Consider the following 17,305-nt stretch of genomic DNA (forward strand, 5'->3'; position numbering starts at 1 on the left):
GTATTATTATAATATTATAATATATCGCTATGCAGCGCGGTCACAGTCTCGTCGTTCTACCTGCTCCATTTTCTCGGCCCAGAGCTGGCCGAGTCGGAAAAATTGAGCCGATCGAGCCGGCCCAGCATACACATGTCGTGTCGTGTCCCGCGATTGTCGATGCACAGTCTGGGAAAACGACAGGCATTCTTGCGAAATAACGCGAGGCAACTGCCGCGGATCTATTTCTCATAGGCGGATTCGCAACCCTGACGCGGAGTCACGTGTCGTAACGTACATCTGCATGCATAACGACACGTGTACGTCGATACCCGAGGCGCCGAATACATTAGGTCGTCTGCGACGCCAACGATCCAACTGCTATCGATTACACACGTCAAATCTCTCCTGCATACTGCGAATACTTCGCACCCCGCGAGAATTACTGCTCGCCCAGCCGTGAGTCATTTTAAGAAAGCCGCCCTTCGCTCGCGCATCCCTTCACGGACCACTGGTACGCGAGTTTCGCAAATCCATTGAAATCCTTCCCATCGCCGGGAAACGTCTCGCTGTACGGATGTTTGCAATTTTTCATGGAATTTTTTATCTCGACCTACCTTCACGGACTTCATATCTAGCGGTTTCGAATTTCATGTCGGAAAGATTTCGAATATTTGGTAAAACCGTGCGTTCCGGCACAAAGGAAATCGTCGAATTCAATTTCTGCGAATGCTGTGTATAACAACGACTCTGACTCGTGACCAAGATTTCGCACATAATCTACTAAATACGAATCCGATTAATTCCTTCTCAATCGCAAACAAAATTTAATTCTTCGCTGGAAGGATATGTTCTTTGAGAGAAATTGATAAGAGCGAAGAATCGCTCGTCGGCATAGCCGTGGAAGAAATCGTAGCGCAAGGGGTTAATACGAGTCAGAGATGACCCAGCGTCGATTCCCAAGAGGGAGCCGGATATTCGGCCGTTCCGGAGTTAATGGATTAGAGTCTCGCATTAATTAAGGTAATATGCTTGATATCCCTTGATTCGGATGCGTGCCTTAGCGTCGCGTCGCCTCTAATCAGTACTAAGTGTGACGCCCGGGGAACGTGACAGTGGCAGAAAGAACGACGGTCTTAGCATGGACAAGATGGCGAGCCGTTTCAGGGAGTTACATACCGTCCAAGATTTTTAAATTACCGGATTATCTCGATGGAAAGTAGCTGGCGTAGCAACCATCCAAGGCGCTTAGCGTCGGCTTGCGGCGGGCGGTTCGCGCGGTTTTAAGCTCGATTATGTCGACGCCTCTGACGCTTCCGTTCTTTGTCCTCGTCCTCCTTTTCTTTCATTTTCCGGAGGAGAAGAAGAATTATGCTCGTGGCTCGCCGGATGACTGAAATTCCCTTGCCCCATGGACTGCATTCCGCAGGGCGACATTTTATCCTCGACAAGAATGATCTCGAGTCATGCATACTATTCAAAGTAGAAATTCTTGGTAACTACATATTAAATTACCGTCGGAGAATCGTACCATGCAGCGATCGCGACGCTTGATCGGAAGCGACGAATACGACCGATGAATTCTTTAACGCGTTAACCGGCGAATTAACTACTGTTCGACTCGTTTCACATCGGGGACCATTTTATGCGAAATTCTACACGATCAAATTGAATTTTTACTCGAACAAGCGACAAAATCGTTAGCCGAAACGTTTCGAATCAACAGACACGACTACCAAATCGACGTAATCGCGCTGTTACTTAATTCCCAGCATTCCCGATGCCATTTCAGCAAAAACCGGCCAAAGAATGGTCACTCGCGTAACAATCGGCCGACTGAAACGTCTCTGACAGGCGTGAGACAATGCACGGCCGAGATACGGTTCCGTGCGAGCAAGAAGTCCTGTGTCGATCCGCCGATGGCAAGAAGCGGGAACGCTTTCACGCCGCAGCGGGCGTTATGTCAGCCGATCGTCGTATCGGTTGATCTCGCGGCGACGCTACGCCAGCGTGGAAAGCGTGAAATCGTTCGTGCGGCACGCGTCCCGCCGACAAAATTCATCCGATTTAGCGGACGTTCCTTGTTCCTCCACGAGACAACCGTCGGACCCATTGACACGGGCTTGGCAACTCTTTTCATCGGATGAACGAAAACCTACGTCGAACGGCTCCCGCGGAAAGCAATTTCGTGGCGATAGAAAGTTTCGGCGTAGATACGTGATCGGTACAGACACCTCTGGCAAGTTATTTCTGACGATCGAGTGAGAAATATTTCTATCGATTAATTGCTCTTCGTAAATTAACGTTCGCTCGCACGCTATCGGTTAATCGACGATTTCTTTATAAATATCGAGTTGTTCATATATATAATATATATTATTCCATATAATTTCCATCGAATCCTTCGTATAACTGACAAAATAAACGATGTTAGCCTTCCGTATGCTGCAATCGTAAATTCGTTATTAAACGTACTAAATGTACGTTTATTGCATTTATTTGTTTACAGATTTGTAACGCAACATCTGTTGCCGAACATTATTTTGTAATTTTTACACGATGGTTAAATTCGTCACAATTTGTCGGGAAAGCACTGGATCCCATATTGTATGTTAAAACCTCTGGAATATCATTCCGCTTTGATATCACGTGTTTATGCTTCGTATTTTTCCAAATTTCTGTTTGTCTCATAATTTCCCAATAATCCAAGTGAGTCAATTGTTTAAAACAGTATGACATAGGACGGGGACGTAGGACGATTTTATACGTGTTTTGTGTACAGTTCGGGATCAGTTATTTATAACGATGAATATAATATTTTACCGTTCATTATATGTTACCTCCTGTTTTGAATTTTATATTATCAACGCGTAATTTTGAATGTACAATGCATATTCGCTATATATGCACGTTCAATACAATGAAATATTTCGATGATACGGATTTCTCCGGTTTAATTATCGATAATCGTAACTAAATAAAAATATTTAGTCCCTAACGAATAATATTACACAGAGTGTCCCGCATTTTTCCGTACATACTTCGGCAGTGTGTTCTACAAGTAAAAATGTCATGTAACAAAAAGCTCATAAATGCGTTGTTAAAAAGTTATGAGAAAAATAAAAAATGTGAAAGATACGATACCACTAATGTATACAATTTAAAAAATCAATATCGCTTGCGAAGAGATTAGACAAAACCGCAACCAAGTAAAATCAATGATTCAAGAACTCGTCGTTGAAATGGAGATTCGGTAGTGTTTAAATGATATTTTGTATTTCTGTCATATAGATTCGTAACAAAGCATTTATGGACCTTTTGCGATGTAACATTTCAGTTCTTTTTCTACTTGTAGGACACACCGCCGAAGTATGTACGGATAATGCGGGACACTCTGTATATTGCACCTCGGTTCAGATGTAAACATTTGGCACATTTGGCGAATATCTTCATTATATCGAACTATACGTAGTAATGTATTCCATGGGTAAATTCAATAGTTCATTGTCTCGTGACTCGTGTAACACGAAAGGTAATAATTGTATGTTTCATATTCACACAATTTTTCTTCGGGAACTCAACTTCGATATTATTCTACGTACATGTTGTACTCATGTTCACGCAATTCATGCTGGAAATTGTACCCAATTATTAACCACATCGTAACATTCCGGTTTATCGGATCAAAATGCATTATTAATTCGAATCTTTCAAATTAATTTCATACATTTACCAGATTCGTATCCGCGCGCGTGTTCATCATTTTATTAGTAATATTATCTGTAAAATTAACTATAATTGTTAACGAAAGCTCTCCCAAAGAATTCTGCTTTTCAACGAGATATTTGCCGGTTGTGGCCACGTTAAGGATATACAGACTCTCCAGTAATTATATTAATAGCTGGAAAGGGTATACCTGCTTCGTTGACAAGTTATTAACGAAAAGCAGCGACCAATGAGAGACGAGCTCGCCTGGCGCTAGGCGGTCGAGTCGATCAGCGAAACCGAGCTTCGACCGCTCATCGGGGTCCGTATTACCGGGATAATTTGTCGGTGCTCTATCGAAGTTGCTATTGCAACCGATCACTTCGTTGAAAAGTTCTCAACTGTAAATTGTAGATTCTCAGAAATGATGAAATCATCGTCGGTAGATGTTCTGTTAATTACACGTAAACGTTTGGCGACTGAACTTTTGTCAGTGATTGTACGCCTAAATAATGTGTCGAGCGATCAAGTATATTTTAAACAAACTCCGTTTCCCCTGCCAACGCGAAACTTTAACCGTCGACGAAACTTCCAGGTCGGTCTTGCCGCCGCAAATAAATTCCGGGTAGTTCTTTGGCTGGCCCGATTTCGACAACAACGGCGTCGCAAAGAAGCAAGTTGCAGTCCATTCGAAAACTCGGTGGCCGAGGTCGTTGCGAAATTTCTTGTTTCTCCGGCGTCTACCTCGACATCCCTTCTGCCCGGAAGAAAATTCGCGCCAGAGCCGAGTGGGAGGATGCGGATAAAGCAGTCTCCGAGAAGTTAGCCAACAAACAATCGAGATCGAGATCGGTGAATCAGGATCATCGGCGGCATGTGGCGTGGTCCGATCGTGTTGGCCCTTTTCGCTCATTGCGCTTCTACTTACTCCGCGTTCCGTGAACAGTCGCCTTCCGATGATAACCAAAGCATTCGGTCGAATCGGCGAGCCGTTCGCGAATCGCCATTAGCCGTTGCTACCGAAGTCGAAGACCTTCTCGGCGAAGGAAATGCTCCGAAACGGAAACAGAAAAATATGTCTGGTACGTGAATACATTTATTTTCTCCTATTTATCAGCGATATAATTTTCAACTAGGTAAGGAATACAAATATCTAAATACTATTTCCTTGTGCCGTGTTACATATGCTTCGCTTGAAATATAATAATTTTTTATTTCTGTATTAAGTGAAATACTTAATTGATATTTTATTGCTTTTTGTATTATAAAAATACGAAAGTTCGTAAAGAAAGGAACAGCAATGTTTTATAAAAGTAATAACTACGCGATGATTGATTTTCCGTGTGAAAAGGTTCACTAACTACGAACGAACACATACATATGCGTTCATCGATCCATAATTGCTATAAATATTTAATCGAAGCAAATATTATTTTATTTGTGGAAAGATTTAATATTAACATTCCTTCTATGTATTTATGAGCACGAATTTAGTTATTCGTCATTCGCGATGAAAAATTTTATTTCTATTCGTTATTCATCGATCGAATGAATTTTGCCCAACACTGATTACAAGTTCACACGTCAATGTTTCAAGAAAAATATCATTCGTCGAAATATCATCCGTATAAAACGAATTCGCTAAAAAAATGATGAGATCTCGGAAGTCATGAAAATATGCGCGATACACCGAACGAAGCTTTTCCTATATCTCGCACAGATAAGTGAAACGAACGTGTGTTTTTTCGCCAGACAGCTTATTCCGCTCGAATGCAAATGACCGTGGCCTTTGCGCTCGAAATAGGAGAGAATTTATTCGTAGTTCGTGCAGCTCGGAATTTCGTTAAAATTCTATCGGAGCAAAGTCAAGAGTAAGGGACAAAGTAGAACGGTTCGCCGAAAACGAAGCTCAACATTTCTCTGTCGAGATTGCGCGGGGCTGGCGGTATCGCGGGCAATAACGAGGACGAGTAACATGGTGGTTTTAGGGAAATCAGACGAGGGAGGATACTACAAGACGTACGGTAGCGACGCCGAGGGTGAAAAGGGTTACATGAAGGCAACCTACGGCAAGGGCAATCACGGCTATAAGACTCTCGACACCTTCCACAAGCGGGACGGCGACAAGTACGCATTCGAGAAGCACGCTGCCTTCGGCAAAGCGCGCGCTGACAAGAAAAGTAACCACCACGACCAAGATGCTGGCTACGGTTCACGGAAAGGCGGTGATCACGAGGGCGCTGGTAGGTACTACCGAACTGTACGCTCAATGCGCAATGTACAGCGCGTAACTATCCGGGAACTAGGGTAGAACAACGAAACGAAGCTGGAAAGCGGCGCTGCTTGCTAATTTACGAACCCGAGAACATGAATTTTTAATTGACCAGCCTTAATGATGCTGGGGGTGTAGGATCAACTTTGCTCGATCCTCCGCACTTGCTGCAGCTTGAATTTAACCGTGTTGAACGTATTACACGCTGCATGTTTCGTAAAAGTAATTTCGCGAAAAAGAATTGCGATCAATGAAATTGATAAGGAATAGTGGTTTTAAGAAAATAAGCTGGCTAATTTGCAAACCCGGGAACGTGAATTTTTAAATGTCCAGCCTTAATGATGTTCGAGAGGTGGGATATCGACTTTACACGATAATTTGCGTTCGCTGCTATATTATATCAGCTATGTAAAACGCATCGAATATCACACGTATCGTAATAGTTTCTTTTCAAAAAAATTAATTTCGACGAAGTTCACAGTCACAGTGTGGTTTCGCATTTAATTGTAATTCTTCCGAAAAAGTTCTAAGAGAATATTGACATTATGATCGCGGTGCAGAAGCGCGTCGTTCATTTTTCACAATCCTCCACGAGAAGTTTGTGCCTGAAACTTCTTCTTCCTTCTTTCTCTTCGGACTCAGACTTCCGGTTACATAACACAATTCGGTAAACGCCAATCACAGTCTTTCTTCACGGAATTGCTCGCATCGATCGCCGATAGAATTCTACCGGTTGGTTAACACTATTAAGCAGACGTATCAATCATTCCGCTAATTATTTCGTAGTTAAGTGCGATTAACACGTTTTCCGGGGATATTGTTTCCGGCTTGTTCAGGAATCGTGCTTTAAATTTGTTCAGGTACCATCGTCGATAGTCATTACATTGCCGACGGGGTAGGTCATCACGATGAACACGACGAAGTCGGCGACCACGAAAGTTACAGCCAAGGCGACGGTGCACACTACACGGATCATGGACCAGAATATTCGAGTTACGGTCATGGCGGAAGCCACAGCATCGGAGACGGTGGAGATGGTTCTTACGAAAGTCACAGCTCCTACTCGAAAAGCTATGGTGACGGACACGAGGGCAGCCATCGCTATTAGAGTAAATGTTCCAGTGATTCGACGATTAACGAAAGAATTATTATTTATATGTGGATAGCTTTACCTGGAAAGGTCCTTTTCTCAAAATCTATGTCAAAAGAAACCTTTGTAAGGTATGAAACCCGTTAATCGTATCAAATGTGAGACTGTTTCGATGGTCCTTTGATTCGACAAAAATATACGCATGTCCCAGTTATTGAACACTTAGGCCCAGCGATCGATAGTTATTTGATTGAACTAAGACGTAAAGTTAAAAGCTTACAATTAATTTATACGCTAAGTATACGATGAAAATATCAAATAAACAGATATAATTTTTATCAGAAAGGAAAAAAACATTGTATATCTTCGTTCACAGAAAAGATTGGTATAATTTTAAATCCAAAGAAATACAGAATATTATTAATAATTAGTGATAAGGTTAATAATGATATACGAATAGCGTTAAGAACTTCGATACAATTAAGAATAAACTATTTAATGTAGAATTGCATTTATTTAACCATTTTATGTACATTTTATTGTAACACACACATATGTCTAAATAAAGAAATTTGGTTAATTGTTTTCTATAAAAGTATCTCTGCAATTTCAATAATCCTGAAATAGAAAATTGAAAAGTGTCGCCGTTTTAAGAATACGATATTTCTATTTGCAATGTTATGGGAATATTTTCGATAACGATGATATCGAACGTTTTGTCTTGCGATACAATTAAATCAGCTATTCTTTAGAAACCGTTGTCCTATTCGCAAAAATGTAAACAGAGAACTTCCATGAAATTACCTCGCAGTATAATGCCTTTTGAATAGACCCGGCAATTCCGCGATGGCACGTTTCGTTCGCGTTACCTGCGCCGATTGTTGTTTTGTAATAACACGCGCGCCAATCATTTCAGAAATGCGTCGCGTTTGTTCCGAAACGAATGCCGAGTGTAATTTTAATGCCATTTAAAGGCGGCACGTTGTTGTTACAGAATTTAATACTATTACGCTTGTATCGCATTGATGAATCGATCTAAATTGCAATTAGTCACTCGAACGTATCGGCCGCCGCGGCTCGTTACATTAACAATGTTTGCCCGAAGTCGATTATTGGTAACCAATTTATATTGAACAGGTATTAAGCGATAGCTACACGCATTCCTCTCGAATATCCTCCCGACCATTTCATGAAATAAAGAAACGATACGAATGTTGGATCGTCAAAACTGAATATTACTCGGATCTCGTTGAATTAGATTACGACCGCGGCAAACTGGAAATACCGTTTTCATGGTTATGCCTAGATTCTTATTTTTACCATGTAAACGGCTCTGTGTAGTTTTTAGTTACTCGTTACTGGATTGCGAAACACTTTAACACTAGATTCTCACGTTTTGCGGGACTCTCCCATTGTATCGTGGCAACATAACAGCGAGCTTTGATTTTCTCGCCCAAGGATAGAATGCATCTTCGCCATTGTCGTGGCGTGCGACGTAACAAGTGACCTCTTGACACACAGATGCCTGCGAATTGTGGAACAGATTCAATGTGCGCGAACGCTACGGACAGATTTTCATGGCAGAGTTCGAAAATTCGGTCGGTTCGAGGAAAGAGTCTCCGGGGGAAAGTTCTACATGGGAAACGTGACGGTGGACGAATGCTGTTCTCCGATCCTAGCTGCGGCGAATTAGTCGGGGCCCGCGATGACAGCAGAATCATCCTTTGTCACGCGCGGCGTTTAACAATAATTATCCTGTGCAATTAACGTACCCGATTCCCGGCCCGTGGCCGTTGCGGAACTTTCCTCGTTATAAATAATTGCAAAATCTACCGGTACGAATTCCCGCGCACCGATGCGTCAAGTGTAGCACGCCTGCTGCAACCGAGCTGACGCGATGCTCGCGTGACCGAGCGTACTTTTTAACAAACGCCCGCGACTTTGGCTCGTACTAATCACGTCCTCCGGCCAGCTCGGGACGTCCTATGCGGTTGAAACTGACACCGTTTTCGCCCGCGGCCGACTCCACGGATACATGCGAAATCTTTTTTTAAATACACTGGCTATCTCACGCAACTAGGCCAAGCTATCCTAGCGATTTCGTCGCTGCCATGCTTTCGCTCCTAGCTAGAAATTGATGAGACGTCCGATGTATATTACATACGAATTCAACGTTTCGACAGCAACGCCACTAACTTCACAGATTTTGTAAAATTAAAGAATTTTAAGGTCGTGTGGCATCATTTACCTTCTCAAAACTCTTTTCTTTTTCGTTTTTTCTCGCTATTATTAGCGACAGGACATTTACTAGAATTAGATTTCGATATATACTTGAGTTTCTCTCAAATAGTTCAGGGTATTTTCGACGTGCTTTTCGGATTTAAAAGATATCGATGGTGCTGCGAACGATGAAAGAAAAGGAAAGGGGCCCACTCGTTGGTAAGTACCAAAGATCGAAAATGTTCCAAAAATAACGGTTCCAGGCTCTTACATATCGGTTCTGATTGAAACAGTTCCGAAGAACCGCAAAAGTTTCATAAGTTGTCAGTTGTCGTTTTGCATAAAAATCAGTAGTCAAATCATTAGATACCGACGCAAATGAAGCCATAAAATACGATTTCGCTGATTTCTTCGATAGCTGTTGCTAAGAATGCATAAATCCATCAGAAACGAATCCAACAATAATTATTTTAACACGACACCACTTAACGCCGTGCTCTCATTCCCGTGTTCTGCGTTCCTGCGAAAAGACTGTCCCGGACCGAAATTCGGACATACTCCGGGAATAAACAGTTCTCGAATTCTGCGGAGTTACGAACGGGCTCGCAATCCCGGTTCGAGTGCACTTAATTGGAATCGGCTTGCACGCCCCTGAACAGTCAACTCGAATCGTCGAATGTCAATGTTAGTTACCCTTCTTCCCTTTGGAACAGCTTGTGCCAGCAGCGCCTCTTCAGACCGTGGAGTGGATTTAAATTAGGAAACAATTTCATTAGCGAAGGCAGAGCGAGCCCCATTGTTCATCGAGCCTCGGTCCGGCAATTTTATTCACCGAAAGAGGTCTCGGTAAGGGATGCTTGCTCCGCCAACGGAAAAAGCGATGAATGGGGTGTGAGGAGAGTGCTATAGGGCGCGAGGCGTGGGAGTTGTTGGCGGGGTGGGGTGGGGGGGGGGGGGGTGACGGAGTGCGAGAGGCTGCGGGCAGTCGACGAGGCGTTTGCCTTGAATGCGAAGCAGTTTCCGACGCGGGAACGAACGAGGGTGGCAGCGCCGTCAAGCCATCAAGTTATTGCAAATCCCAGACTGTCGCGATAGGGTGTTATTGCTTGATGTGCTCGGTGAACGACGCGGGATTTACTGGTAATTAAGCAAACCTTCGCGAGAGCTGTTCCAGTAAATGTCGTCGTGGTGATACGCAGGGTGGTCGACTACACGTGTCGTATAATTTCACACACGTCCGTCTCTCACTTTCCAAACTTCGTTGCTTTTTGTAGGAAAAATCAGTAGTTGCGAACACACGTCAAGATCTTCTTAAGCTTAAAAAGTTGACGACTCGCGTCATTTTTCAAAATAGATAAATCACGGGTACGATAGTGAAATATAGAATAAAACGTATTAGTTTTTCTATTCTTTGAATAAAAAAGAATTAACATGTGTTACTCGATAAATATAAAGTTAATTATGCTCGATCTCGAAAGATCATAAAGTTAAATAGAATTCGTGCAACACAGTGGCCTAATTAGAAAATGATTGCGTTGCCCACCCCGTCTACGTAATTCAACGTGGTAATATAATTTGCCGGTGACCGAGGGATCGAATTAGAGGATAGAAGGTAAAGTCCACTCCTCATTGGGTAGTAAAAGAGGAACTCTCGGTCCGAAATGCAGTAGCACTTACTCGAACTGTTTTCAAGGTAACCAGAGGCAGTTAAAGCCTTAATTTAATAGCCGGTGGCCTCTTCTTTTCGAAACGAAGGGGTGGATACTCTTCGCCGGTCATGATCCACCGGCGTTCCTGGATCTGCTCACAAAGCAATCTCTCCATCCGGAGGGTCCAAAGGGAACGCTACCTAATCTAATCTCCGTTACGACGATGCCGAGTCCAAATCGAACTTGGCAGAGCCTCCGGTATCCGGTTTTCTCCCTGTCTAAAGGAGCCCCGATGGAAGCTGGGCAGTAACCAATCTTTATCTTGATTATGCAGCGCCAACGCTGGAGGAGCCAATCTCTAGCCCGAAGAGCCTGCCAAATAAGGTCGTAAAGAGCCCGAATCTATCGATCACCGTTTCAAACTGCGAATTCGGCTTTCCTGATTTGCAATGGAGATTCGAGGACGGCGATGCGACCCGCGGTATAAGTGGCTTCGAAAGAAAAGTCGATTTTGTATCGAGTTCACGGAAACGACCCTCTTACCCCCCGCAGCCGACGCCGACACCGACGCCGGCGTCGACGCCGCAGCAGCTGCCAGCCACTGGTTAGTTCCGGACATTTTACGGGCATCTTTAATCACCGTGGACGAACCACGTCGAAAAAGAGGTCGAAATCAATTCGTTAGTCGGCCCCGGTATCGATTAATTGCCGTCCTCCACAATTAGGGGATTCAATTTCTTGTCACTCTCGCGTGTTAAACTTTTTCGTTCCAACTACGGAAAGTACCGCGCTCAAGATTCGTGGTACGATCTAGAATGGATCCCCAAGTTCTCGGTTCGTGATTTCTGAACCGGAGTGCAGGCTTCCCCCCATTAAGACTTCTCCATTCTGTTTAATCAAATCACTTTTATAGGAATACTTCTGTATATTTTATGGCCGGACCGCGGATTCTCTGTAAATGCACGGCGAAGGTTGAAAGCATTGGCTCGATACGATTTTCACGAAATAAATTCATGTTTTATTATATCAATGTATTTTTCTCATTTTATAATAAAAATGCTGCGACGAATAAAATTGTATTAAAAGCGGTAACGAGAATATTTTTTCTGGAGCGCTTGTGGAACGACGAAAGCATTTGCACTTTCAAATAACAATATTTAACCGAATAATAATAATAATAATAATAACAATTTTGTTGTATGGAAATGTGTTACTGTTACGTATCGATTAAATTTAACAATTTGAAGAAATTTTATAGAAAATTAAATGAAATTTCTATGTATACGATTATCGTGATATATACTTTTATACGCTTCAACATGTTGAGCGCTGCGACGGTCACAGATGGGTGACACTAATTTTTTACCAATTTTGAACATTCATTTGCATTGTATTATATATTTGAGCAAACTGAACTTGACTAGGATATTTCGGATACGAAAGAGTTCTAATGTATCAAGTTCTTCTAACATTTATCGTTGTTACGAATCATTATAAATTCAAGATTTCCACTACGTATAAATTGAGTGATCCATCAAGTAATTAGGCAAGCGGCGCAATATTCACAGGAGAGGACTGCACACTCCTTGATTGAACTCAGCAAACTAATTAGCAGGCTACAGTGTAATTTATCTGACTCGTCCACCTTGAGTCGTTGTTTTGCCCTCTTTTTTCCAACTAGAGGTATAAGCTAATCGCCTGGGTACTCCGCGAGTGGCTTTACCACTTTAAGCTACACTTACAGTCCTCTTGACTTTGGTCTAGTCCCGCTGATGGATTCACGTAATCCATTTCAACTAAGAAATTCCTAGGAGTAAAATTACGTTATTTAGTTTTGGTCTCTGGTTGTAGATACAAATAAATCGAATATTGAACGCGCTAAGGTTCGAACATTTCAAAGCCAAGTGGTCAATTATGCGGAATCCACTTAAATCTTGATGGGATTTAACCGCCGAGATACACGCTGACCGGGAGCTAATATTTTAAAGATATTGAGTCGGTCCGAGATTTTGCAAGGTCGCCCGATAAAACCGTCAGCGGAGCCAGAATAAATGGTCGAACAGTTAGCGAAGCGATAGGGACGAAGAGAAACGGTGATCGCACCGTGATATATGTGGAAGCCGCCGGCATTTGGAAAATTCAATCGATCGTTTTTTGGCTGATCTCATTATAAACAGCGCCACCTGCACGCGTATGCAAAAAAGGAGGACGCGAATTTATGACGCGCGTAATGCGATTAGCGACGACATTAGGCAGTTTATCGATGCGCGCACCGTCCACGAAGACACGACGGAATCGTGCACCGATCGCGATACTGCTCGTTCGTCATGCCGTTAATTAAATTCATTGTACGAACACCTGGTGTGCCGAGCAAGTTCGATCATCGATCGGGTTCACGAGCTTTTGTGGGTGCTTCTATTTATCGCGTATGTTCGTAACGAAGCTTCGCTCGGGCCTTGATTCACTATCGATACCGCAGCTACCTCCTATAAATTATGCAACGCGATCGATTCTATCGTTTAGAAAGTTCCAACGATCAAACTTTTTGAACGACTGACCTGGTCACGCGCCGACAGTCGCGATCCGAACGTTCGTTTTATAGAGAAACTCTGTTGTAGGCAAGAAAGCATTCGCGCTCTTTAGGGACAGTTATTAACCAGTATATATTGTTGCGGCTTGGTGACTGATTAAAAAATTAAAAAATTGGCAGATACTTCTTAGGTGTAATTTTGTATGATTTTCTATAATTTGATTGGCTAAAACGTAGTTGAGCACTGTATATTAAGAGGTAGGCTGGGTTCGTAGTTTAGGAGTTGCTCGAGCACACTGTACACGTTGAGACATCCACTGGACATATAATAGGCAGCGAAATTAACTCTTTGCAGTCTACCAAAGAATAAAAAAGAAATTAATAAATCAAAGTTATCTTAAATTTTTATATATGACACTATATACGTTTTATTCCATAGCATAACAATTTATAACATCGATTGATTCACACAGCGTGCGACGAAGTTAATAGTCGACGAAGTTAATCCCGTCAGCCAAAGTTAATAATGACATTATTATAGCAACATCATGTATAACATCATTAGTGGAAACACTGTCTACGAGAAAATTAATTACATTTCCAGCACTTATTATGTACATCGCATGGCATACAGATACCGCGCTATGACGCAATTGCTTTCATTTATTTCATTATATATGAATAACAAATATTTTGTATATCAAAGATAGTCATTTTGTACGCGTAATTTCATTCGCATAAGCTAATTTTCTACGACAATGTTCTCTTTAATTTACCTAATATTTTATCGTTTCGCCTTGATATTAGCAACAACACTGAAAGTTCGAAAATATAATCGATAATGCAGCGACAATCTCATTCACATCCTGTATACATTTTACAGCTGAGTTTATAACGATGTCACGAATTGAACCGAAGAAGAGTGAAATAAAGATGTACATCTCCTTTCGATAGTTTCAATAAATTGAAAATTGTATAACAAGATTTTCGTGAATGGTTTTAGTGTTTTCATTGCTCTGTATTTCACTCAAACATTTTTGCATAAAGATTCGCAGTCTAGTCACGACTTTCGAATGCCAAACTTGATAGCTTTTATCTTCTCATCATAGTTGAACATATTTATTTACAAATTCTATTTTGCATTGTTACGTTGTCTCTCTACAGCATCGGATGAAACTACGTAATATGCTTCGATCGAAAATTTCGAAATGAAATTAAGAGGCAAGAGGTTCGTTGATAATATTTTACATGGAATATTTTACATCTCCGATCACGATTCCCCTTGAACCGTCATCGCGCGTCACTCGACCGACAAATTGGAGAACCATCGATCCTAATTGTGTCATCGATCTATCAGCCATCGGCCGACGCCGAACTAGCATGCCCACCGAGTGTCCGTATCAAAGAACAGTGGACAATTTCATTAGAATTGCGAGAAAGTGTGAAACGTCCTCCCTCCCCACAGCCGAGTAGTCGAGGAAGGCTTGCGGTCGCGCGAATGAAAGTGGAATCGATGGGAACAGTCGAACCGTGGATATTTAAGTATCCTCCTGTCGGCGTCGGTCACCAGTCAGATGATCGAGATCGAATCGAGATGCTACGGCTCGCGTGTTCCCTGATCTTCTGTCTGCTGGTGCAGCAGTCATGCGACGCGCGAGAGCTGAGCGTGCGCCGTGCTCGCCGGGAAGCAAAACCGGAAGATACCAACGGCTATCAGCTGGTCACAGCGGTGACTTCTGTTTCCGTGACCGACGACGACGTTTCCGATGACCTTGCCGCGGCTGCATCGGGTCATCACGGTCATCACGGTCATCACCACGAGTCCGGCGGCGGCAAGAGTCATCGCTCGGACCACCACGAGGAGCACGGTGCCAAGGGCGAGAAAGGCTACAAGAGCCACCATCGCCACGACAAAGCCGACAAAGGCGAGCACGACAAGCACCACAACTCCGGTCACCACGAGGAACACGGTGGCCATAAAAAGGGCCACCATGACGAGCACGAGAAGTACGGCGAGCACCACGAAGGAGAGAAGGGGCACAAAGGTGGCAAGTTCGGCGAGAAAAAGGGGCACAAGAAAGGCCACAAGACCAAGGGATACCATAACAAGTTCCACAAGGACGAGTACCACAAGGAGCACAAGTTCTACGACGATTACCACAAAGGTGGACACCATAAGAAACACGGAGACTTCCATGGACACCACGAGAAGAAAGAGGGCGAGCACAAGAAGGGTGCGCATCAGCACTCCGGTTATCACGAGGACCATCACGGGAAGAAAGGGCATCACGATAAAGGACATATCGACGAGCAGCGCAAAGGTCATCACGGGAAACATGGGCACGACGATCATTACAGCCATCATGATTCGTTTGGAAAGAAAGGTGATCACCATTCTGGCAAGAAGTTCGGATACAGCAAAGGGCACAAAGGTTGAGGAGGCTAGGTCAAGACCGACGATGGACTGCGAAAGACGGATCTTACCTAGAGCGTTAGATTCTAAACGTTTGATCGATGCGAATGTCTCGAGTCCGATTTCGCGACACGGCTACGTTACGAATCGATGTTGAGCGATTTGCGCAGCCAGATGATTGTTGTTAGCTGGTTAAGAGAAGAATAATAAATGAACATTTTTATAACACGGAACGGTCGTTGCGCCTCTCGATCCTATTTTCTGATGCGTGAAACGGGCCTGCCAACAACGTTTCTTCCGACGCTCCCGCGTCATTATTTATGTAACGCTGCTTTTACTTTGGACATTGTATCTAGCGTGCAGCGTATCCGCAATCTACCACGATACTTGTGTAATGGAACGTTCTTTACGCTGCTCTTCGCGTCTAGCGCCTCAAATATTTCACAGCTGTCAGTCTTAAGTTTTTCCGAAGCGGCGACGGAATAATGTATCGCGAATCCATGTATTATGCCCGTCTCCGTATAAATACATTATTTACACGAACAGACTCGTGCAGCGGGGGCCACCAGAAAGGAACCATACACCGATTTGCTCCGTTTTCACCTTCCTTACCGCGATCCATCGGAGTTTATTCTCGTCTCATGCTTGTCTCATAACATTCATATTACTCAACCCGAGAAGCATTATCTATCAGCTTTTCACTCGAGAATAATGCACCGTTTTCCTCTGCTCGACCTGTTAATCACGAACACGCGAAAAGCCCAGGGAAATATTAATAAGCTTGCACGTGTTTCTCTAATTTTTTCCTCAACGAATGCAGTCGTTGTTTTCGCGTAGGGAAATATTTGTAAAACATGATTCCATGTTACTGGTAAGACCCGCCGCATTTTTTAACGTTGCGGGGATGTCTCCGGGTTAAGCTAAACTCGGTCCCATGGAATACGAATGCTGTTTCCGGTGTTGCTGCCTGCAAAGTGAACACGCTTCCGGCGCAATGGGGACAACGTAGCGGTCGTGTACGTAACGAAAAGTGGCACACGAAAATCTTCGAACGTTGGCTATTAAAACTTTACTCAATAAAAATCTGCATGCCGGGATTAAGTTTTGAAAGTTAGTGCCATTCTTCCGCGCTCTTTCAAACGGAAATACATGTATCGCGATACTTGTGCGATGAATACTGTTAAAATTAATGATTTCATTTTATACAACTTGTGTGTTGTTAATATATTTTCTAATTTTAAATTCTTATATTATATGAACGAGGTACCAAATCAAGAACATAAAAATAGAAAATGCATTAGCAATACATTATATAAAATAAAATTATTCATTTTGACAGAATCCATAATAAAGGTATAGTAATAATTGTATTATATTTACTCTTGCTCTTTTATATTTCTTCTGTCTCTTTAGTGTAATATATTACTATATAAGTGTGTGAAATATT

At 42.8% G+C, this 17,305-nt stretch overlaps 1 protein-coding gene and 1 long non-coding RNA gene across 3 annotated transcripts in view; both read left to right on the forward strand.

The window, feature by feature from the left end:
* LOC117224564 (uncharacterized) overlaps positions 1–16,403 on the forward strand; it is a 29,479-nt gene extending 13,076 nt beyond the window's left edge. The window contains exons 3-6 of the mRNA XM_076524577.1: positions 4,280–4,766; positions 5,673–5,927; positions 6,817–7,061; positions 14,716–16,403. Coding sequence (XP_076380692.1) covers positions 4,559–4,766; positions 5,673–5,927; positions 6,817–7,061; positions 14,716–15,882 — 1,875 coding nt within the window. The 5' untranslated portion in view covers positions 4,280–4,558 and the 3' untranslated portion in view covers positions 15,883–16,403. The remainder of the gene's footprint in view (positions 1–4,279; positions 4,767–5,672; positions 5,928–6,816; positions 7,062–14,715) is intronic.
* On the forward strand, positions 10,298–12,007 carry LOC143259995 (uncharacterized). Of its 2 annotated transcripts, XR_013034066.1 has the most exons (3): positions 10,298–10,878; positions 10,960–11,173; positions 11,250–12,007. It is a non-coding gene; the product is annotated as an uncharacterized LOC143259995 (long non-coding RNA). The 2 variants fall into 2 exon arrangements; XR_013034065.1 differs by having other exon boundaries at positions 10,960–12,007.
* Positions 16,404–17,305: the final 902 nt, after the last annotated feature.

This window comes from Megalopta genalis, chromosome 9 (genome assembly GCF_051020955.1).
Source record: "Megalopta genalis isolate 19385.01 chromosome 9, iyMegGena1_principal, whole genome shotgun sequence".
NCBI lineage: Eukaryota > Metazoa > Arthropoda > Insecta > Hymenoptera > Halictidae > Megalopta > Megalopta genalis.